The sequence below is a fragment of the Phragmites australis genome, chromosome 22 (genome assembly GCF_958298935.1).
Source record: "Phragmites australis chromosome 22, lpPhrAust1.1, whole genome shotgun sequence".
Classification (NCBI taxonomy): Eukaryota; Viridiplantae; Streptophyta; class Magnoliopsida; order Poales; family Poaceae; genus Phragmites; species Phragmites australis.
In genome coordinates this window covers 18,554,493-18,578,916 of record NC_084942.1, presented here as the reverse complement: position 1 = coordinate 18,578,916, position 24,424 = coordinate 18,554,493, and the positions used below count along the sequence as shown (strand labels likewise).

The 24,424-nt window shown below is 43.0% G+C and overlaps 1 protein-coding gene and 1 pseudogene across 1 annotated transcript; both read right to left on the bottom strand.

Annotated features, from left to right (window-relative positions):
* Nucleotides 1–2,351: 2,351 nt before the first annotated feature.
* On the bottom strand, nucleotides 2,352–12,068 carry LOC133904412 (uncharacterized; annotated as a pseudogene).
* Nucleotides 12,069–21,153: 9,085 nt separating this feature from the next.
* On the bottom strand, nucleotides 21,154–22,090 carry LOC133904269 (uncharacterized). The gene is made up of 2 exons (XM_062345728.1): nucleotides 21,877–22,090; nucleotides 21,154–21,782 (listed from the first exon to the last, which is right to left on the bottom strand). Exons 1-2 carry the CDS (start codon nucleotides 22,018–22,020, stop codon nucleotides 21,351–21,353), a joined length of 576 nt encoding a protein of 191 aa, XP_062201712.1. The 5' UTR covers nucleotides 22,021–22,090; the 3' UTR covers nucleotides 21,154–21,350.
* Nucleotides 22,091–24,424: the final 2,334 nt, after the last annotated feature.

The following is a 24,424-nucleotide window of genomic DNA, read 5'->3' as shown; positions in this document are numbered from 1 at the left end:
CGTTAATTCTTTTACTGCTATGCCTATGTTGTTTTGGCATGATGGTTTTGGGATCTAGAAGCTTGCACGCACCAAAATGTTAATAACCTTGATCACGTTATAAAACTCAAATTAGTAGTTTGACACTTCTGCTTGGAATAGGCTTTGTGTAGAGAAGAATAAAACCCGTTTGTGCTGTAAAAAGTTGTATGGCATGGTATTATAGTGAGGAGTCATATTTGTTTCCCTATTGATATCATGATTATGAATCATATATTGTCATGTCTATGATGTTGTGTCAGTTATATCTCGAAATAGAATGAAGGTGCTACTAAAATTTTGAATTTTTAGGTAAATTTATGCTTTAGTCGAAGAGTAGGGTGTTACACCCTCACCTCTCAACGCCAGCAAGGACACCAGAGCCTTCAAATGTGAGGAGAACCAGAAGAATTGCCGATGAAGCTCAAAGGCGTAGTCCCCTTCGTACCCATATCTATTATAGCAAAGGGAACTAAATCAAAGGAGACTCTTTGGCTACATAGGTGGGGGCGGCTCCTCTCCCTCCAACCGCCAGCGAGGTCACCGGAGACGGGAAGGGATGAGGTTGGATCTAAATCTGACTGAGTGTTTCCTCTTTCTTTGCTATGGTATAACAGTTGTTTGGCCTCGTGAAATGCTGCTTTCTGAACAAGTGTAAAAAGCAATCTATCTTATGCTGTACTATAATTCTAGGCCACATTTTGTTCTACACCCCCAAACAGTTATGTTGTGCGAGCCTAACCGTCATGCTTAGGATTTAAATTTTTTATTTATATATTTTTATTTTTAGAAAATAGCAGAAATATTTGCCTATTTTCAAAATTTACAAAAATAGGCTATTTATCACCGGCGGAATGGGCGATCCCTATGGATGGTACACTGGGCGATTTATTTCGAAATCACAAAAATATTACGTTCCAATGCTCTCATGCCTTCAAAACACTATCTAAATAGTCTTAAAATTATGAAACAAATATGACCTATAAGTTGAGAAACAAAAAAAGACAAATTTCAGCACTTAAATTTGTCTTTTTTTTGTTTCGAGTTGTACAAGTAATTGTTTGAGTTAAATTTTGTAGAGCACAAGATAATAGCATCCTCTACGCTAAAACATTTTTAAGAATATTTAATGACTATTGATATAGTGTTTTGAAGGTTTGAGCGTATTGAAACATGATATTTTTATGATTTTTAAATGAATTGCCCAATGTATGGGTGATCCATATGGATCAGCGGGCGATCCAGAAACGCCTATTTTTATTAATTTTGAAAGTGGACACATATCTATGCTATTATTAAAGACAAAAATATATAAATAAATTTTTTTTAGGATTTAGAAGTCCAAGCAGACCACGGACGCCGCCCTCTCACGCTCGCGCCAGACACCGAAAACCGAACTGCGCCCGCCGTGACCCTTGCTAGGATGCGGACGGCAAGGTTAATGGCAACCATGGAGAGCACACACAGGCCACATAGACCAAGGCGGCTGAAGAACAAGAATCTGTTTGGTTACCCGAATGTTCTCAGTTTAATTCATACGAGTCATACAGGCTGAATTGAGTCAGGCTGAGTTGATACATATAAGGGTCTGTTTGGTTGGCTGCATGTGCTGAGTCTGGTTAAGAAAAGATTGTATTTGGTTGCCCGCATGAGTATACGTTGCATTATAAAGAAACTCACTTTTTTACCAAATAACCTAGGTTGAAAATATTTTTATAAATTAGTAGATCACAGGATAAGAATATTAGTGAATTTTTTATAATTTTTGAAGAATTTTAATTAAATATTGACTTAGATTTTTTGGATCAAATTAATTAAAATGGGTTGATAGTGAGCTCTAATTTGCTCACGAAAACATTTAGAATTTTTGAATCACTCTTATACCACTAAATAAAATCTAGAGTTAAATAAAAAAAATTATTATGCACAGTGTTTTTGCACCGAGCGAGCCAGTCCCGGCGCGTACGCCCGATTCCGGCGTACGCGCGGAGCCAAGCTCGCTCGATGCGTTTGCACAGGCGGGTGCAAGCGAGAGAGCAACCAAACACGCGCTGAGCACAAGCAACTGCACGCGCGGATGCAAACATGAGGAGAGCCGACCATCCAAACACGCCCAAAGCTGCCCCGGTTCCGTCTCAGGCACACTTGCACCGAATGATCTTCGTTTCATAATAAGGAGAAAAAAAGAAACACCGAATTACTGTATCCAATTGCACAAGCAAAGCGAAAACACACAAAAAAAAAATGCACATGTTCCACGTAAAAGCGTGAAATGTTAGCACACCAGAATCACATATCAACACCATAAACACTGCCTTCCGAATCCTCCAAGATTGAAATCAGGAGATAGTTGGATACTCATGTTGAATAAGGAAGAAAAGCCAAGGGGAAAAAATTATATTGTACACTGTTATTACAGTCCCAGAAAGGGGCACGCTAACACTGCAGCTACAAAGCACTACAACTCATGGAGGAAAAATCTCTGTAGAAACAATCAATCCTCACGAATGAATCCTTCATCGGGTATTCGGAGCGCATCCCGACCGCGGTAGCGATTAGGCCAACATATTGCATAAAGAAGCTGGCTCTAGAGAGTAACCCACTAGGTACATCAATCCTGTTGAGACTTGAGTCTTGGTCAGGAGAATCAGGTCAGCTTTTGTACAAACATCTCTCCAATCTACCAGGAATACAGCTACAAAAGTAACTCAGGAGCATCATTCTTTGGACGCCATGTCTGGGGAAGAAGAAACACGGCCTCCCAAATCAGCTCCGGTATGAGGTGACCCCGCTTACGGGCGAAATGCCAGCAGAAACAGGTTCAGTAAGAGAAAACGATGGAGCTTTAGATACAACGATCCGGGCTTATCAGCGCGCCTGGTGATTCCAGGGAAACAGCAGGTGGAGGTGGGAGAGCCTGGGTGCAGGTTAGAAAGGTTCTAACTTCTAAGTACCGCTTCTGAATTCTGGTGTTGTTCCAATAGGAGGAAGGTTGCATCACGGATGCCTGGCCTGCACAAATCACCAAAGCTTTAGTCAAAATGGTAACTTATTTGATATCTAATTTACTACTGCTGATTACGAAGCAGTTGAAGTTTCTTTCAACAATGTCGTCCCAGGATAAACAATCCCTACAAGTACTGGAAAGTAGATCTGATCCGTTGAATAAACTTCATAGCTTTTTGACACGTGCACATAAAACACATACTGACAGTTGGATGGATACAACAAACAACAACAAAGCCATTTAGTCCCAAACAGGTTCGGGTAGGCTAGTATGCCCCAACGATTTTCCAAACAAACACATATTGACAGTTCGATGGATGGATGATCCATTAAATATCAAGTAACATTTGTTTTGGATGGATTCCAAGCTGATCCTTAACAGTCTGAATTGAGTTATTTTCACTTCAGAGACAATCAACTTTTAGGTTGTTTATACTATATTGGCTGAATTAGCTTTCCTTCACGGTTCCTATTAGTACTACTGCACCTCTGCCATTCATCAGTTTCTCATGGAAAGTCGTGCTGTTCTCATACAAACAAAACAGAACAAAATGCATAGCACAGTGTAAATATGTATTTGGAAACACAAGGCATTCTACAACTAAAGCAACAATGGAGGCACACAAAAAACAGCTATCCTGCCAACCTTTAAAGAGGCAGCATGAATACAATAAAGGGCCATGCGGTGAAGACCTCTTTTCCTCTCCGTCTTTAGAAACGTTTCCATTATTTGGAACATGGAAATACTACCTCCAATCTTTTTTTGCTTGTTGTTTAGGACATCAATGCGGTTTCCAATGCATGCCTTTGACCACTGCTTTTTCTAAGTATTTGTTATCAAAAGTTATTGAAAATATAATCATTTGAAAGTATTTTTATGAAAAATCTACTAATATCATTTTCATATGACAAATCGTAATACTTTTGTGTATTTTCGTGGTCAAAGTTTATAAAGTTTGACTGTACACATCCATAAACGACATCTATTTGAGAACAGAAGGAGTATATATTTTGTAGCACTGTTTAGAGAGAAATAACAGTTAACCGAACACTGAAATATCTAAAGCATTTCCACCAAACAGAACTATCATAATCTACCATAACGTAAGGAAGCCTCATAGTAGTCGAGTTGCTGACATATGTGATCTTTTAGAATTCAAATATGGATAATATGGGGAGAACAAGACTAGAAATTTAGTTACATAATCAGCTCAGAGGTACGGAAATATCCTCTAGTGTATTTTGTATCAACTTAAACGGATGGTCCTCTAGGCTCTAGTTGGACGGCAGACCAGTGCCTAGCACCTAATTGACAATTAGGTGGGCATAGGTGGGGCTAGGCGGGATTTTGTCACCTAGCACCTAGGTGGTGCATAGGCGGGCTAGGCAGCCACCAAGGGCAACACTACCTTAAAGTTCTAACCAAATTGCCATCTCTTTAACATATAATAACACTTTAGTGCAGTGTTGCTGATCAATGTTTCAAAAATCACTGGGCCGCCTAGCGGCATTATCACCAATTAGGCAAGCAAGGCAGAAAGCCACCTAGGAAGGATATAAGGCACTACAGGAGCATGGCACCTAGCGCCTAAACGGGCTAGGCAGCTGCTTTTAAAACAGTGTTGCTAAGAGAGCCAATGTACAAAATTCTCTCTTAATTGATAGCCTACTTCCATGTAGTTGGTTAATCAAACTATTATCCCTTTTTGGTGTACACCAAGATAAAAATTTCCTCTTGACAATCGAATAACAGATTTTATACTATCCTTACTGTACATTGCATAGAAGAAATGGTGAATGCTTACAGTGGGCTCTTTATTCTCTAAAATGGCACACATGAGGGAAACCAAAGAAAACCTCATCAATGCTCAAATTTTAACTTCGTAATTCAGATGTTAACATTACTGAGCAGAGCAAGCCAACCTAAAAGGTGAGTTTAAAACAAGCACCAAAGTTACAATACAAGATGTCAAAGTGTGTATGCTTACTAGATATATGCATATTCTATATAGATGTTATACTACAGCTCTGTACCATTGTCCTAAGTGAGCAGCAATTTTAACACATACACTACCACTACATTGCCTAGTTAAAATCAACAAAGCATTTCATCATTCTGATACCTACACTCCAATTTAATGCGATGAAGACTACAAATTGATGTGAATCCAATCACATTCAATTAAATAGGTTTGGCTTGCATGGACCTCTAGAGCATTTGGCAGCCAGGACAATAGGTTACCACAAGCGAAATGATTTCAACATACCTCAAGATTCTTGAAATTGAAGTCCCACCATAAATTTGGAACATCCATAGCTCCAATGATCCCAATCACACCATGATGCAACTCTATTATGGGTACTGCACTTCCTCCACAAACCACTTTAAAGCTGAGGAAGTTCCTGTGCGTTCTCCATTGATGCTCTCAATATGATGCCAGCTCTCCGCTTCCGGTCATCCTTTGCTTCCTCCTTCAAGAAGGAAGGATCCTCCCTCAGATCCAGGGCTTTTGAATTCAGTGCTGCCACTAACGGCTTCTTGTCAATCCCAATCTTGAGGTGCACCGGCGCCCTCTCTTTTGGGACGATGCTCCTTTGGTTCTGACTCTGGTCCCCACCTGTCCCAGCATCAAGCTCCATGAATGTTGCTGCCTGTATAGCAGGGGCGAATGCCTCAAGGACAGATAGTTTCTTCTTTTCAGGAGGCATATCAACCTCGGATACATCCTTATCTCCAGGCGGCAATGCTGGCTCAAAAAATGGATTTCTCTTGCTCCCAGCTGCCTGTACTTCCTTCCCCTTCTCTGCACTATCCTGTGCAACCGCTGGACGAAACCCATCAGCACCGGCAAGTGCCAGCCTTTGCTGCAAGCTCAGCAGCGACTTCTCAGCTTTCCTCCGTTGCCGCACCTGCTCCACCTTGTCCACCCTGTCCTTGGAAGGCGGCTCAACCCACACCTCCGTCCTCACATAGGTGTGCGGATCCGGGAACACCGGGAGCCACTCCGGCACGTGCCTCATCCCGGTCTCCATCCCCGCCACTGCGAAGCTGGCAGAGGGCTGTGGCTGCACGCGCGGCACGGGGAACCTGGGCAGCGGCCGCACGAACGGCACCTCGTCCTTGGAGTCGACGAACGTCATGAGGTCCCTGATGACGCCCGAGCCGACGAGGCAGTGGTCCGTGGCGGCCGCGCCGGCGAACCCATCGGTGTCGGCGCCCACCTCCTCGAGCGCCTGGATGATGTCGCACTCGTTGGCGAGCGCGCGGCCGGCAAGGCTGGCGTGGAACGCCGCGGACCGGCCAAGGTGGGCGACGTAGCGGAGGAGGACATCGACGAGCGCGTCCACCGCCGAGCGGTGCGCGCAGTCGAACCCCGCCGCCTCCAGCTCCTGCGCGACCGCGGGGCGCGCCACCGCCCGCCCGAACTCGTCCCCGCCGCCGCTCCCGCCGCCTCCACTCATATCTCGGCTTGTCCTCCCCCAATTTCCAAGCCACTCATACCGCCGAGCACCCCACCGGCGCGGTCTCAGATCCGGCCAGCTCTAGGGTCCAGATCCCGCCGACCGCGCCACCGCCCGGTCCGAATCGGTTGACCTACGCGCAGCACCGCATCGAATCGGTCCCTCCTCCCCCCCTCCAGCTCGCCCTCGCTCCCGCTCCCGCTCCCGGGGAGGATCCAAGTTCGAATTCGAAGCGAACCAATTCGAATTGGAAGCGAGCGCGCGATGGAGGGGAGCAGAGCCGGGAGGATTAGGCGGGAAATCGATGAAGGGGAAGGGTCTAGGGTTCCGTCGGGTCCGGGGAGGCGGGGAGGGTACCGTTGGGGGTTAGGGTTTGGGCTCGGATCCAAGCACGCGAGCGAGCGAGGCGGACAGAGACGGAGACGAAGGAAAAGCTGGGTGGGGCGGCCTCTTATAGAGGAGAGGCGACTGAAGTGGGTGGATTGCCGTGTGCGCGGAGCCAAGGCACACACGTAGCCGGTCGATTGGGTTCGCGAGGTGGACTTTTTCCACCAAGGATTTACTTACACACAAAAAAAATTGGCTCCATACGGCCAGGCCCACGCCGGCCCAACAAGCCCACACAGGCACCACATCAGACCGAGCCAACCAGCTGGCCTCTTTTAAGCATTCGTTACATACAGTAAAAACCAATGGAACAAGACTTTCAAGCCCTGAAATAGCCAGGGATAACTACAGATAGTAGCAGCAATGGTGATGATGCTCCATCTAGCTGCTAAGGACTCTGCAAAACCAAACCAAGCCAAAGACAGCCATCTGTGTAGCAGCAAAACGTGCCGTGGCGCTGCCGCAGGTCTACCGAGCTCGATTGACGACTGATTGATGATTGATTCTTAGTCTTGGCATGGGAAAATGGCTGGGTGTGCCCTGCAGGGGCTCCTTTGCATCACAGGAGCAGGAGGTGGCCTCCGGTGACCAGCGTGCTGCCTGCTGATGCCTGGTTTGCTGCCAGGTTGCTCCTGAAGTTCTTGTGGTTTGACTCCCTTGCTATTCTTGAACCAAACTGTGTAAAGCATAGGATGGAAGAAGAGTCAAGAGTTAGCTTAAGCGTTTCGTACGAAAACTGCTCATGCTAAATTATGTGCGGAAGCAAAGAAAATGCTGCTGAACATGATTATCATGGTACTGACATGTACCAAAGGTTTTAGCAGAGATATTGTGGCTTTGAAGAATCAACAATAACAGATGGTTGACCTCTTCTCTACATTCTAAATTGTGTGCATTTTTGCTACACAAAATATTACCATTATTTCCTCTCAAAGATTTTGTTAATTATTGGGTACTCTTATTGACAAAGCCGAAATAACTTGTTAGAATATGCACCTAGATTGCTCGCTTTGGCTGTAGAGCAGCTTCGTGCAGACCCAGCAGCCTTGCAACCTTCAACATAAAAGGAGATGATGATTGTGACAGTGGGTGAGTACCATGTTATTAACCAACATTCATGCACAGAACAAAAAAAGGTGCAAGTCGTCATCATATCAGACATAGATTTCAGTTTCCACAAAGGGAATTTTGCAAGCCAGTTTCGCTTATTGGATTACCACCTTGGTAAATGTGTCATTAGACAGTATCCTTCAATCCTCATAACTCGTGCACTCAGCTAGCATGTGGATTTGAAATGCAAATTGGAATGCAATGTAACAAGTTCCATTTAAAGTAAGGCAAATAAAATGCAAACCTCCTTCAAGATCTTGTCGCCCTTCCCCACAGATTCGTCAAGTTTAGCGATATCCCATAACAGAATTTTCAGCAGAGTTTTTATCACATTCTCATCAAGAAATGGAAATCGAGCCTGCAGGATGGACAATAGTACACATTAGACAGCTAAAGGATTAAACCCAAATCTTAACTGAAAGTGCTAAGCATTCAAATTTATAAAACAAAGAAACAAGACGCTGTCCTGCCTCCTTGCCATGGTCGGAAATGCACGTATCATCTCTTCCCATATTTCTTTTCCATATTCTTTGCACATCGAGTCTCATCTCCCTCATCCAGTGCATTCCAGCTAAACAGGGGCACAAAAACTCAGAAGTAATTAATAGGATTCTTGCGATTACAGTGCACAAACATTTTGACATTCATTGTATTATCTTACATGCAACAAATAAAATTGATGCATAGACATACCCTCCAAGCCTATATTTAGTCTGATGTCTAACATAACCAGCACACTACTCGTCAGCCCCAGAACCAACTATAAGGACTCTAGATGTTGACCTGTACTTATAGCGAGAGCCATCTTGCATATGACATTTACTCCCATCCACGCAGCCATCCCCACCAGAAGCCAACCAGAGGGCAATACCAATGTTTAAATCCTGTACACGATACAAAAGTGAAGTTTATGTCACCATTCCAAAAATCCAAATCCAAGAACAAGTAAGCAGAGTGCAGGTGCACGGACAATTTAGGTGGATGAGTGACATCACGTGTAAAGCAATGGAACTAACATATCAAAGCTCTAATAGAAAGATACACACCATATAGGTATCTGAAGGGTGTATGAGTGACATCACGTGTTCACTTTTCCCTGTCAAAGCAGTGTCAATCTCAACAAGACGCCATCTGCAAAGAACACAAGTACAATAAAATAATCACTCGGTTCAAAGTGACACAACATTTACAGCTAAACCAATAACCAAAACAGATAATGAACTTGGATGATTAACCAGGAAAGAGCACAAGTAAAATCATGCAGGATATAGCACAGCTTGCATTGAATCAAATTGATCATCTGATGGCTAAGTGCAGAGGAAATATCATAACAGACAAGAAACTCATTTGGCTATAGGAGTGTAAGAAATTGAGTCCAGAGTTTCATGTGCAACAGAAATGATGGATGACACCGTCAATCTTCCTGTGCAATTAATATGGGGCTATATGAATTTATAGCATTAAAAGAAAATCAAATACATTCAGTATTAGATCATACACGCTGTCAGGGCTAAGAAAAATGACATGTCCAGGGCCTGTTTAGCAGAGCTCCAGCCCCAAGAATTCTTGGAGCTGGGTATTCCTAGCTCCAGAAATTTGTGGGGCTGGAAATGTGGGTACACCGAGGGTGTTTGGATGAGCTATTTTATTTTCATTTTAGTCTAAAAATAGAGACTTAAATCACTTTGTTTTAGCCTACAAAAGCAAGATCTGACGTGGAGCTGGGAGCTTGAGCTCTGCCAAACAAGGCCTCTGAAGTCAAATCACCTCCGGAGCGGGGAGATCCTCTGAAGCTCCCTCAGCCCTGCTATTGCAGAAATCCTATCTGGAGCGAGATGCCCGTCAAAACTGACATTTAACAAATCAATGGCCCCTGTTGGAAATCTTAAGTAGTTTTACACACATATTGGAGTTTAGGGACTGCCATGAACCTATTCTTCTTGCAAAAAATTTACATAAAAAAGATAACTTTGAAAGTTTAAATGGAACAAAGTAAAAGTAATAGTTGAACTTACATTTGGAATCAATGCACTGGTCTAACAATGCTGCAAGTATCATGGAGTCTAAGCCACTGGAAAAAAGGACTGCTATTGGGGCTAACTCGTTGTCCATAAGTTTATTTAGACCACCCTGTACACATGAAAAGACTCAGTGTTCCCTGATAGACTAACAAGAAATGCAATACGAGGAAATATGAAGATTCCCGTAATGCAACCAATACTCTATGTGCTGAATTGAAATATCATGGTAAAAAGAATATTAGTATAAAGAACTCTCTAAGATGAATTATTTCATGAAATTTCAGTAGTAAACATTTCTTGTACCTGACTGTGTTATGCAATTTGCTGCACATAAACTAAAATCTGACAGGAGATCTCTCCTCGCGACCCCATTATTTGTATTATCTTCAGCTTCTCTTGTGTTTATGAAGCTCTAAGACAAGTGATGGTTCCCTTCGTCAATACTCCACAGTAGGAATTGTCGATTTCCTCTCCCATTGAATTAATTTATTCAGTGAAGAATCCGTCCACTCATGTTTCCTAACCTTAACAATACAACCTTCCTTCACACATGTGCCATTTTTTCCAAAGTGTTTCAAGTGGATGGTGTATATCCCACAAGGAAGCTCTTCCCAGTAGCTAGATTTGGTATAGCCAGACATATCAGGATCAGACACCAAACCATTTACTGTTGAAGCTGTATCAGAGGAGAAGACCATACACATGAGATTGGATTTGTGAAATTAGATGAGCACTATCACTATCCAAAGCACCAGAAACATTAGGTGCGGACAAAATCAAAGCTTACTGATAAGATAGACTCCTGGAAATTAAGCCTATCTTACCAAAGTGATTCCTTGCAGATGAAGGGGGTGCAACTGATGATAATATGAAGCGAGAATCATCAGCTGTGGGCCAGTGTACCAAGAGGCTTCTTCTTCCAAATGCATCCCGGCCAAACCACATTATATTTGAGTCCATCTGGGAGTTCAAGGTGGTTGTGATGTTAGAAAGACAATCTCCAACAGAGTAGAAATAGGACAATCATAACAATTACCTGCCTGCCAGTATATCAAAGCCCATGGGCCTTTGATGGTGGAGAGGATGTGCGGAATTGATTCACCTACACTCCCACAACAAGGACATGTATTATCTCTATCAAGACCATGGCAGTCACATGAACAACAAGATTCCAGTGAGGAAAACAGAGATCGGTGTTATTTCCTCATCAGCAACTTGAATTCCTCCATATATCTCACCTAGTTCAGCATATATCACTGTAAGACAACAGTTTGTGAAGACAGAAAAGGAAGCAACATTACATCAAGCTCAAGAGCATTACCATTATACACAAGAACACTTCCAGAGGGGGCCGCCAGCGGCTGTGCAACCGGCTCAGCTCTCCTGAGATGCAGTGTTGCTCCGATGAAGAACAACTCGGCAACACCACCGTCAATGGCACCACCTTTACCCTCTCATCCACCATTGCGGCCATCACCCCCTGCAACACACGACAATCATTATAAGAAATGACCATAAAAATTCACCCAGATTCACGCGCGTATGGAGCCACCAGCAACCTAGAATCGTGCCGTCCGCGCAAAGCCGAAGCCTTTCGCAGAAAAGGCTGTCCGGGCCAGGCCGCCGCAGGGCTTCCTTGAGCTCATCCACCAACACGCCGTTCCCCTGTACTCGCGTACAAAGCAGCAGGTCAGCCTAGATCAACTAGGGTTTAGGGTTTGGTAAACCACACTGGATTCAAGGCACTGGCAGTATGGGTTTGGGAGGTCGCGAAGGATGGTAGTAGAAATACCTCGCCGGAGTTCCTGGTTTCCGATGAGCCGGCGGCGTCGGAGGGGACAAGTAGGCGGTCGCCGGAAAGGACGAGGGCTATGCCGCACATCGCTAGAAGGAGTGCGACTGGCTGCCTGCCGTTATTCGGTGGAAGGAGGCTGGCGGCTGCTGTTCTTCTTCCGTAGAAGGAGGAGGCTGGCGGCGAGTTGAGCTTCGGCGGCGACGGAGCGGCCGAACCAGTGGGAAGTGGGTGTGATCTTGGCGTGGTTTTGGTTGCTCGAATATCCTCCGGCATGTTCGTATAATTTAAAAAAATAGGTTAGTTATGCTTATCTACGGTTTTACTTTTATTTAACAGATATAAATATACGGTATTATATTGTTTCACAAATAAAACGCACTCTAGGAATCAATCTAGCGGATGCAGACTCTATATCTATTCATATAACGGGTATAAGTATTATAAAATATTTTTATACGTGTAACCAATTATAATCTCAATTTTTATATCCGCTAATATAATTTCAGATTAAATCAACTAAACAGAAACTCAACTTAGTCTGTTCAGACAGATACAACTAATCAGATAATTATCTTTTTAATAAATATGATGTCACTCAATCCAATTCCCTTAGACCTATTTATATCATATAATTTTATAAAATATCTTCTGAGTAACCAAACACAATAAGCCTCACACGGTCCCGGCAAGAATTTGGATTAATCCCACCCCAACATAGTGAGGCCAGAAGCTCAAATAATAAGGGAAAAATTGCTACATGATACACTAGAAGTGTGGCTTAGGTTGCAGGATATAATTTTTTTAATGTACGATATCGGACATTAAAAAATGTAGTTATTTGCCGGAACACATTTTAGCCATTAAAATATAATATTTTACTAATTAGGATGGAGAAACAATCTGAAATGTCCTTATGCCCTTCTAACCCAATGGGACCTACTGTCGGTGAGAGGCAGAGAAGATAAGACTGGTCGGATTTTTCCTATGTGTGTAAGGATGGCTCACATAGAGAGCGGAGACCAGGTGGGGTTGAGGAAGGTCGGAGGGAGGTGGCGCCGGTGGGAAGAGAGAAGGAGACTGGAGAGAGGAGGAGCTGGCTAGTGCGATAAGCTCAATGGCAATGGCGGCCTTGGCCAATCGTGGCGACACGAGAGCTAGGACAGAGAGGAGAGGGCGGCGCTGGGGAAAAGAGGCGTCGTCGGAGAGGGAAAAGAGGCATCGTGGCGCAAGGGGTTGACGTGGTGGTGCGGCTATGCGCACAACCAGACCTATCCAAATGGGCCTATCGGGCCGACCCAGCACGGGCTCAGCTAGGCACGGCCTGGTTACAGCCTAGCCCGGTTACGACCCAGCCCAACAGGCCCGTTAAGTTTCGCAGGTCATGCCAGGTTGGCCCGTGTGCTGAGGCCTCGACCCACGTACGGCCCATCAACCACCGTGTTGTGCCAGGTCAGCCCGGGCACAGTTGCAGCACGGCGGCCCGATCGGCCCGGCGGCACGGCATGGCCCGACGTGGCCCGGGAGGCACGGGCACAGAGGAGGGTCAAAAATAGAAAAAAAATAAAAAATAATATCTTAAAAAATAGAAAATAGATAATAAAAAATGAGTTTTATTGATTGGTTTCCTCGTTAAAAATCTTTCATTAAAAGGAAAAAAGAGTACAACCTAATTTTACTTGTAATATTTAATATGCTTCCTCAAGTACCACATTCTATTTATAGACCTAGCACCTATTTCATATTTGCATATATTACAATTAGCAAATCTTACATATTCACCGTTAATTTCTCTAAAGACATTTTCAAAAAAAAATTCACACAAATGACCATGCACACTAGTTCTCGAGGTCTTGATCCATAGATGGGAATATAGAATTGATTTGTTAAAAAAGAGAGATGGGTGGACAGGTGACCGATGGGATCAGTGTATGTTTAGGAATTAGGATGGTGGCTACTAGCTATTTATAGGGCAAGAGAGAGGTGAGTGGTGGCGTGTCGCTTTTGAAAAAAATGAAGAAATCAGAAATAATATGTACACATAATTAATTTAAAAATGACATTTATTGATAGATTGCCTCATTAAAAAAATCTTTCTAACAAAGGAAAAAAGAGTACAACCTAGTTTAGAAAATTAAAAATTACACGTTCTCATCAACATCTAGATACAAATTTTCGAATGAAACTTTAAGCTCAATGTTCTCTGCAGTGTGTTGCATTCGTGCTTCAGTTTGTTCCTAGTCTTTTACTATAGTGAGCACTTCCACCATCTCACTTTCTTCTCTATTCGATTATCCTTACAGTAAGACTGAAGGTGGCCTCAAAAGAAACTGTAGATACAGTAACCGTTAACAAATCTCATGTTAACAGTGGAAGCACTGGATAATTTGACTTGTACTCATGCCACCATTACAGTATGTTGAAGTTTTCTTGTTCATAGCTGATAACGTCGCTGTTGAGGAAGGTAGTTAGCTTCACCAAATACTTTTGTTGACAAAGAACCTCCACCAAATATTTTTCTTAACGATCGTGGTGAAGAGTCTGAACTTCTTAACGAAGAACCTTCACCAAAAAAATTTCTTGACGATCGTGATGAAGAATCTAAACTTCTTGACGAAGAACCTCCACCAAATATTTTTCTTCACGTTATCATCTTCTTACTTGTTGTCGGTGCTAGACTGCTAGTGGAGGTCGTTGCAGACAAACTCTGCCATACTTTATTTCATATTTACCATAAACTTCGAATAACTTAGAATGGATATTAGCATAGTAATTAGAATAATCGTGGCCAAAGTATCACTGGAATTGAGAGAACTCTAAAAAAAACCCTGCAATTTTAGCTCTAGTATCTAAAATAAAGACAAATGCGTATAACAAAGGAATTTCGTTCCAATACTTTAAGAATTTAGATTTTATAGGAACTACATAATCTCTTAGTAGATTGTCATTTCATAGTTGTTTAAATGAGTAGCAATTTCAATAATATTATGCACTGCTAAACAAGATGTTGGATAATAAATTCTTGATAAACTCATAGTTGAATCATAAAAAAATTCAAGAAACTCTAGTATCTTTTCAGCAACATACCAATACACTTCCATGAGTAAAGTGTGACCCCCATACTGATGATAGTGTGTATAAATAAACACACCAAATATGCTCTTATATGGTACAATATTTTTTACCATTAAAAAAGTAGAGTTCCATCTTACCAGCATGTCCACAACAAACTTACATGAACGCACACCTATCGCAACACAATATTGCTTATATGCTGCAGTTCGTTGGTTAGAAGAGTACACAAAGATATTATAGTACGAAAATCGTCTAGATATTGCGATAACCTCTTTAAACCGAATTTTACTATAAGATTGATAATATGACAAACACGATATTGATATAACAAAAAAGATTCAGCATATGTACTTAACAACGGAGTAAGAATATCCATTGCTCTAGAGTTTGCAGCGGCCTTATCTAAAATGATAGAAAATATTTTATTAGTGAGACCGAAGTCTTCAACTACTTGAAATATTTTTTCAACAATATTTTCTTCGGTATGCGCATTGTTAATCAATCAAAAACCTATTATTCTTTTTTCTAGTTCCTAATCATTATTAACATAATGAGCAACCACATTAAGATAATCCTCTTTAACTCTACCTGTCCATATATTCAAGATCAAAGCAACTAAAAATGTACATGTTTGCAATATTTCTTTAAGGTTGCTACGACACGTATTGTAGTATTCTACCACATCTCTACTAATTGTCTATCTAGAAATATGTATGAGTATAGGATTATGAGCTTACTTAATGTAATCTTAAAATGCAGCAGACTCATCGATGTTGAGTGGTAGATTCACTCTTGCAATGAAGCGGCATAACTCTTTTCGAGTATTGGCGAAGTCATACTCCCAATGACGGACAGAGCCGTCGGGGTTGTACTATAACACTGTCTGCTTCATGGTTGCTCCACTCTTTCGCTTGCAAGTTGTGGCGTGCCTCTTCAAGTGTCTGGTTCCACCTGAGGGTTTTGCAGATAATTCATGTTTACAAATATAACACTTAGCATACCTGATATTTACCCCATCTTCCTCTCTATAGATCTTTTCAAAGTCTTGCCAAACTTCGAAAGTAGTGGCTCTTGATCTTTTAGAGCCAATGCTTGCTGACGTGTGTGCACTTATAGAGCCCGACGATGCAGGTGCTGCTGGAGGGTCATCGTCGGGTCCGTCACATGTAGCACCGCTACCAAAAGAGCCGTAGTCCCCTTCGAGTCCTTGAAGGAAAAAAATCATGAACGATGGATGTATCATGACCATCGATATCCATGGTTAATGTCAAATGGCACTACAAGAAAATTCAAATATTCAGAGTTAAAAATAATCAAATAACAAACAAACAATGGAAAAAAACAAGAAAGAACAATGATTCAAAAAATCACTAATATTTCTTCAAGGCATCAAGATGAGGGTGTTGGATTGTTTTGGATTTTTTGCAACAATTCAAACTAATTTTACCAAATTATTGCAAATTCTTAAGAACTTTGAGGTAAGAATGAGAGGAGACAACCAGAGAGCAAATGTTGTTGCTGGTGTGGAATGGAAGGGCATGGTGGTTCTCTATTTATAGATGAAAATGATAATTTTTGTAATTTTTTTGAATTTTTGGAACCCAAACGGTCACAAAACGGCTATAAAATTCAAAATAAATGGGTTAACGGGTCAAACGGGCCAGGCGATGCCCATTCAACCCGTCAACCCAGTCGTGCCTCCACTAGCCTGTCCAGGCCAACTGTGCCGACCGTGCCCTACCAAGCTAGCCCCATGCGCAATGGCTCTTGTCGGGCCGTGCCGTGCTGGGTAGTGCCCGTGCTGTTCGTGCCATCCAGGGCTGGGTCGGGCCGAGCCGTGCCGCACGCTCAACCCAGGCTCGGCCCGTGGTATCTTGCCGTGCCTGGGCCGTGCCTACAGTGTTGGGCCTTGAGTAGACCCAGTAGGCACGACCCATTTGGACAGCTTTACGCATAACGGCGGGTGAGCGGTGGTGCGGACCGGCGACATGGCGTGGCTACGCGCGCTCGTGGCCATGCGTGCGGCGATGGCCGAACGACGAGGTGCGGTGCGCGACCGAGCGGCGGCACGCACTATGTTCGCATGGTGGATGACACAGGTTGCGCAATGGCATGCGCCTGTTCTATCTCGATCCTCATCGCGAGAGCGTATCCTCCCATCTAATTCCCCATCACCATCCCTTCGCCTCCGCCCTGCATAAGAGCCACCGCCGCCCTGCGAGCCCTGCTGGCCGCAGATGAAGGTCTAAATGCCCTCCTATCCCTGTGGTCAAATGATGAGGCAGAATCCTCTACTGCGACGCCTCTCATGACGACGACCTCTTCAGAAGGTGATGGCGGAGCTTCTCCGGCTAGTTGGAGATCCAACACCGGTGAGGCCCTAATTGATAAGTAGCTCTCATGCTTTAATACGCGCGATGAACTTGGATTTGCTCCTGTTCTGGTGTTGCGCCATGGAGAAAGGGAGGCAGAGAAGAGAAAAGGGGTGGTCGATTTGCTCATGGATTGGGCTTAGAATATCTGGTGGTGGTAGTGGTCTTATGGCTACTGTTCTATTTGCACGAGGGATGAACAATGAGAAAGAGATGGGTGCCTGTGGTGTGAATCCATAGAGACGGCTGATGCTGTGCTTGTTCGTTTGATCTAGGAAAGCAGAGTTTGAGAGAGATTGAGAGGAGATGAAGCACGACTGTGGCTGCTACCCGCGACGCTCTTCCTGCTGCCATTGCCTATGGAGATTGATCGGGCATGGAGAAGACCCTAGCTGCAGCTCGTACACGTGGACGACAAAGAGGAAAACTGACTTGTTAGCCTCACCTTAACCAAAGGCAAAATAGACTTTTCATACCCTTTGTCTCTCCTCACAAGCAAGAAATGACTATTATAATAGTTGCAGTGTGTGGTAGCTAATTACAATGTTTAGCGGTGTCTAGCAGCAAAATAAAAAAATTATGTCCTACAGCAAAAGCCACACTTCTAGTGTGTCATATAGCAAATTTTCCCTAATAATTACTAATATTTTTTCAATCTTGTAAAGAAATGTCTATATCAGTAGAAAGAAAGAAATCATTATTGGGGAGGCTATTTGTAAGTAGTATATAAATGAAATCGTAAGCACGTGTGTCCGACTTATAAGTGGTGCTAAAACATTGTTATAAGTGGTGTAAAAACATTGTAACTAGTTATGATTAACTAGTAGCCGACGAGAATCTCAAAATTCGAAATTATTTTCAGGTTTTTAAAAAAACTCGAACCAAATGCATGAAACTTAACTTTCGGTGAGTTTCAAACGGGCCCCAAAATAAGTTGGGAATCTGGAAATTCTTCATTCAAATTTCGTGGAGTTCCAACACAAGTTTGGCGTTTGGTGTTTGGGGACCTAGACGAACATAGTAACTCAAGCGGATGCTATCCCAGCAACACGTGTCAAGCAGGCTAACGCATGGGAGATTGGGAGGTTGAGCACCGCCACGACATCTCATCAAACTTTGTGGCAGCAAGCCAGCAACAAATCAAGCGACGTTACATGTTCTTGGAGCACCCGGTTTACCGGTCCAGTGGTCCATCTCGTCATTCCTATGCACTTCCTTCACACAGGATCAAAACATAATTTGTATGTAAATTTTACTTAACCATAGTACGTATGCTGGTTGAAAGAAAGTGGATTAAATGAAATTATATTTATTAAAAAGAAAAGCATTTAGTTGGTTGTGTCTGTCTGATTAGACTAAGCTAAGTTTTTGTTTGTTTGACTAAATCTGATGCCGCATAAACAGATAAAAAATTAAGATTACGATTGATTACTTGTATGAAGATGATTTTACGATATTGATAAATAAATCTCTATATAAGCGGATGCAGAACTTGCATCCGCCCGTCAGGACATGCTACGGAGTAAAATTCAAATCGAGTTTTACCCTCGGGTCAAAATAAGATCGTATATTTGTACCCATCGGAGTAGAATAAAACAATAAATATAGACAAATAAATATATTTCTTTTTAAGATTCTATATATCCACTTTATCATCTGTGCTGTTGGTGCAGCAGAGCTGGTGGCAAGCTGTAGCCATGGCGCTACAAGCAAAATAGCCCTCACCCACGTTACACACCTCAAACAGAGATTTTCGGTCTCTTATGTTTTATAGGAATTTTAAAATTCCTCTATAAATAAGGTAATTTGATAATAATGCTCCTAGAGGGCGTACTTGAGAATCTGGAGGCCTGTGCTAAAAGTAATATTGGACCCTCAACTTTAAAATGTCATTAATCGATATTTTTTCCATTCATTTATGTGACTTTAACATGGATTTTCTTACAATGCTAAGAATTACATCACGCGTTCATGCTAAAAGGAGATAGTTAAGTCGGTATATTTACTTCTACCGAAAAGCATCACATATACCTTGGAAATAAAATCCTTCTTCATAGTTAATTTTCCCTGTAATATTATTTTTAAGTGTTATTGTCACTAATTTATTATGTCTTTCTTATGCCACGGTAGAACGCATGTAGAACTTGACCAACCTTAATTTAGAAAAGCTCTTTTCTGCATGTGACTAAGACCATATTTCCTACTAAAAAACCATATTGTACGGCTAGAAGAAAAAACAAAAGTAGCAGGTAAAAATCCAGATGATATATATTTAGTGCATTCTTGGCGAGGAAAGAGACGATGTGCTTGTGGTTAATGCAGAGAGAGGAGGTTGAAAATGGATCGGCTATGATCAAATAGTATACTTTTTATATTACTAGCTATATTTTAATATAAATATGAATACAAATTTAAATATCTTCAAATACAAATACAAATTGAATAGTTCAAATCCGCATCCGAATACCTAATGTACTCAATTGTGTGTGAATATTCTACGGCTTTAACAATAAATTGTAAAATAACAAATTTATTTGATATGAACATGACAATAATTCAACATAGAGAATCTTATTTTTAGTATATTGATCCTCTTCCTTAAAGGTATAAAACCACTTTTGCTTCAATACCATGACTTTTGATTTTTGGATCTTTGGATGAGAGATGAGATGGCTAGATTTATCGCTACAGTATATATATGGTATATTACCAATCAGTAAAAGGATATGTAAGATTGATATAATTAAGTAAAAGAATAAGATAAATAATAGAAATTTATGTTACTCATTTTTATATTCCAGAGAAATATTTCTGTATATTTAAGTACGGATATTCAGGTTGAGAGGAAGCAGATTGAGCGGAGTCATATTTGTTGAAAAAAAGAATGTTTGGTTAGTTATATCTGTCTGAACAGGTTGAGCTAAATTTATGTTTTGGTTGACTGAATATGAGGTTGTATTAGCAAATGTAAGAGTTAAAATTGTGGTTAGTTACATGAGTAGATAGAAGAGTCTATATCCGTCAGATCAAACTATGAAAAAAAAACTTGAATCAATCTTTCCTACCGGACCACGTTGTGAATGTACATATGTACATATGAACATCTAAACATGTCTCTCTATAATATTATATGCACCCATCCAGTCAGGATCCTCATATATATATAGACAACCAATCAATCTATAGGCTGCTGCAACGCTGTTATAACCCATGCTAACGTCACGATTAACTACTAGTAATTACACAATAATTAAGATTTGAGCCCCTGTTCCATCGTCCATGATGAACATGCTGATATACGGGCATGCCTCCTAACCACAAACCTAGCGCATAATGTATATTTAAGGAGATCGTGTTACTTCACAATGTACTATATCTTATAAGCATGCCCAATTATAGAGTAGTTATCCATCATCTTGTAATCATAATACTATTTTATATCATACAGTTCACTACAATGGTGTCTTTTATGTGCATGTATATATCGTAACGATGATTAGCAAGAACATTAAAAATGTATCCTTAAAAAAAAGGTATGTTGACATTCTCGAACGCACATTCCTGTTTAGAAGTAAAGATTTCTTCAGGTTTACGATAAATTTGTCTGACCTCAATGTATCCACAAAACTAGACATTGTTAAACCAAAACACCTATAAGAAGGTTTTTAGATTGTTAAATATAAGGACATTTTTAGGTTTACATTAATCTCTAAATAAATTATAGATATGAACTGATGAATCAATCTAATCATATACAAACTGATACGGCTACACAGGTCTCATGCACTCACGCCCTTCGCCCCGGCGAGGCAAGTGTGCACGTGCTGTTCTAGTTCTTGTGAGCTAAAGGGGGAAGAAGATAATTTTTTCAAGTGAGTCTTCCTTCTACTGACTATAATCTCTTTTCATAGATTAGACATTTAAAATTTATTTGAAATTATTCAAATATAATAGGTTAAACCCTTATATGTTATCATATGGATCTTCCCATCCATGCATCTTCTTATGGAAGCACAAAGTACTCCACGCAAAATCTCGATGCTAGCGAGCACAGAGCACTGCACAGCTGCTTCAGATTGCTTGACTGATCTCTGCCGACACGCGCGTTCAGCTCGACGAGCTCTGCAGCCTGGAAACGAAGCTGGAGGCGGCGACCGCGGCGGCCCCGCCGACGACGCAGACGAGCGCGGCGACGGCCTGCACCGCCACCTGCCATGCCTGCCCCTCGGGGACGAGGTACACCACCGCGGGCCCCGCCGCGAGGAGCAGGACCGCCAGCGCCAGCAGCGCGCCGGGCGTGCCGGGGTCCGTGGCCGCCGAGAGCGCGCCCAGCTCCTCCGCCTTGGACAGCAGGCCCAGCCGCTCCACCGCCGACAGCGACAGCCCCGCGCGCTCCGCTGCCGACAGCAGGCCCGCGCGCTCCGCCTTGGTCAGCAGCCGCAGCCGCTCCACATTGGTCAGCAGCTTCACCGGCGCCTTGCCGCCGCTGCTCGCCGACGGGCGCGGGTCCTGCTCGCCCAGCGGGAACACCGTCGTGGTCTGCACGCACGCTCGCCTCGGTCAAATCAGCCGTTGTTGGAAACGCGCGAGAATTTAATCAGCCTCGAGAGGCGTAAGAAACGGGGGTGCTTACCGATCTCCTCGTGCCGGAGGTGGTCTTCAGTTTGGGCTTCTGGGTGGCCATGGAGGCAATCTTGAGACGGGAGCCACTCCCGCCGCCGCCATTGCTTGGCCTCGCCGTGGTGGCGGCCACGGCAGTGAGCGACAGTGACGCCATGGTCACCGCGCGCTATCTCCCTCCTCTGCTGCTGCCTACCTATCCTGCGGTTCTGCGCCCACCAACCGTGGTGTGGCGGGCTTCTTGGGTGTGTTTGGTTAGCTGCACGAGGTTTTTAGAGTTGCACCGTATATTTTGGATGAGGGGAAGCAGGCTGAGGGGATCCGTATTCTGAAAAAGAAGTGTGTTTGGTTGGCTGCAGCTGTGGATACAAGCTGAGCTGAGATTCTGTTTGGTTGGTTGTACATGAGGCTGTATGAGCGGGTGCAAAGTGCTGAGATTGTGATTGGTTGCCCGCATGAGTGGAGTATGGTGACCTTGCAAATGAGGAGCAGTGTGCTTACCCCCCTAAAGCTGTTGTGTGTATGTTGTGTAGGTCAGATTTGAATGTGGCTTAAATTTTTAGAAATTTTGAAGTGTTATTTAGATAATGTACTTGAATGAGGTAAGTTTGGATGAAGTGTTATAGGTTGTCTATTATGGCTCGAATTTTGTCAAGTCCTCTAGATGATGAGCATATGTTGTTGTATTATCTCTCGCAGATCGCATTTAGGCATAAGGCTGATGTGCTAAATAGAATAAGACAGTACATATGTTGAGTTAATTCGTAACAGACAAGAATCAAGTTGAACGAAAGGTGCCCAACTAACTTGATTTGCACAATAAACACATGTCCATATTGCACCTAAGCATGAACCCTCCAACATTTACACAAAATAATCACATGAGCAGCCAACAGTTTATAAGGTTTAGACCGCTTCATCATCACAACCCATAGTGCCACATCATGTACTAAGCTTAGCTATTAGAAGATGTCCACAGTTTCATCTTACATAAATAGATATGGCCTTGAGAGTGGAGGAATGTTCATTAACCACCAACTAAGTAGGCAAAAGGTTAGTGTTAGATGACAAGCACATTAGTCAGTGAAGTAGTGCTTGGCGATCCCAACGATTCATCCACTTACGACGATGCTCAGCACTCATCTGCACAAAACCAATGCTCTGTGGCTTGTGGTCATAGAGCCAATTAAGAGCAGCCAGCAATGCATCCTCGGAGAAGCCAGGGAGGTTCATGACCGCATTGTACACATCGGGATATGCCTCAGCATGGACGGTTGCCTTGATTGCACCTGCCATATCCTTTATAGCTTCGGTCATGCCGTTGAAGATGATGGCCTCATCTTCTGTGATCATGGCCCTCTTCCTCTTTGAACCAGCCCCACTGGAGGAGTCCTTCCCTTTCCCCCCCCCCCCCCCCGCCGATCCAACAGCAACCTCCTCAGAGGCATGCGGGGGAGGGGTGTTGGTGTTGGTGTTGGTGTCATCATCCACGGACTCTGCAATAACCTCGGGAAAGATAATCCCCGCATTGGTGGCAGTCGAAATCGGGTCCGTCTTGCCTTCGCTCTCCACCTCATCGGGAGGAGGTCCCAAAGGCTCATTGGAGCCCATAGCATACCTCCCAGTGGCCTGTCCAACAGAGAAGATGGCAATCATCTGCTCATAGTTCTCGAGAGGAACGTTGAGGTAGTCAACATCAGCAGGGTGATCCTACAAATATGAGATGTATTTATCAGAAAATAGATTAAAGTGTTTGACACTGAAGTCAGTTGTGATGCATCAACCTTGATGTGGCCTTTGTAGTGCTCGTCCTCTAGTACGATGGAGTGTGTGTTGTCATCCCACAAGGCACCGCTGATGTCCCGCAACTTGCATATTTTCACCCACCTTGATCTCCATTTGCGAAGGTGGTTGTACACCTGACTCCCGCTGACTTCTACACCGCACTGCTCAGTCACTTTTCTTGCAACTGTGTTTAGGTGCGCCTCCTTAAAGCCCTTATCACTTGCAGGAACATGGCAACTTGTTCCTCAATGGAGCTATGAATTGTATCTTTAAGCAACCGTCTTGTCCTGAGTAATGTGCATAAGTGAAAAAAGGGGGCTCTCCTCATACGAAGCTGTTCTACACAATGGCGATCATCATTATGAAAAATGAATCTAAGGTTTTCCATTCTAATTTTATCTCTTTCAGCTAAAGGACCATAGGTGATGGGTGCTTCACGACCTCGACGTCTATACAAAAACAACGTGTACGCACACATTGTAGCAACAACTCCCGCAGCATGAGCAATTATTTTTCGCCGCTTGACAGCCAACTCATCCATCTAACCATTGCAAATACGGACAAATTGTAATTATATTTATAAATGTTCATATGATCAGAAATATCCTTTCAGCTTCATCTCATACAGCAACATGTCAAACCACATATACAAATTACCTCGTTTCTTCACGGAGACAAGTATCAAGATCCACCCTTGCACCTTCAAAGTTCTCTGCTGTAGATGTTACGCCACCAAAATTACCTGAAATTTACAGCACAATACTTAGCTACTAGTT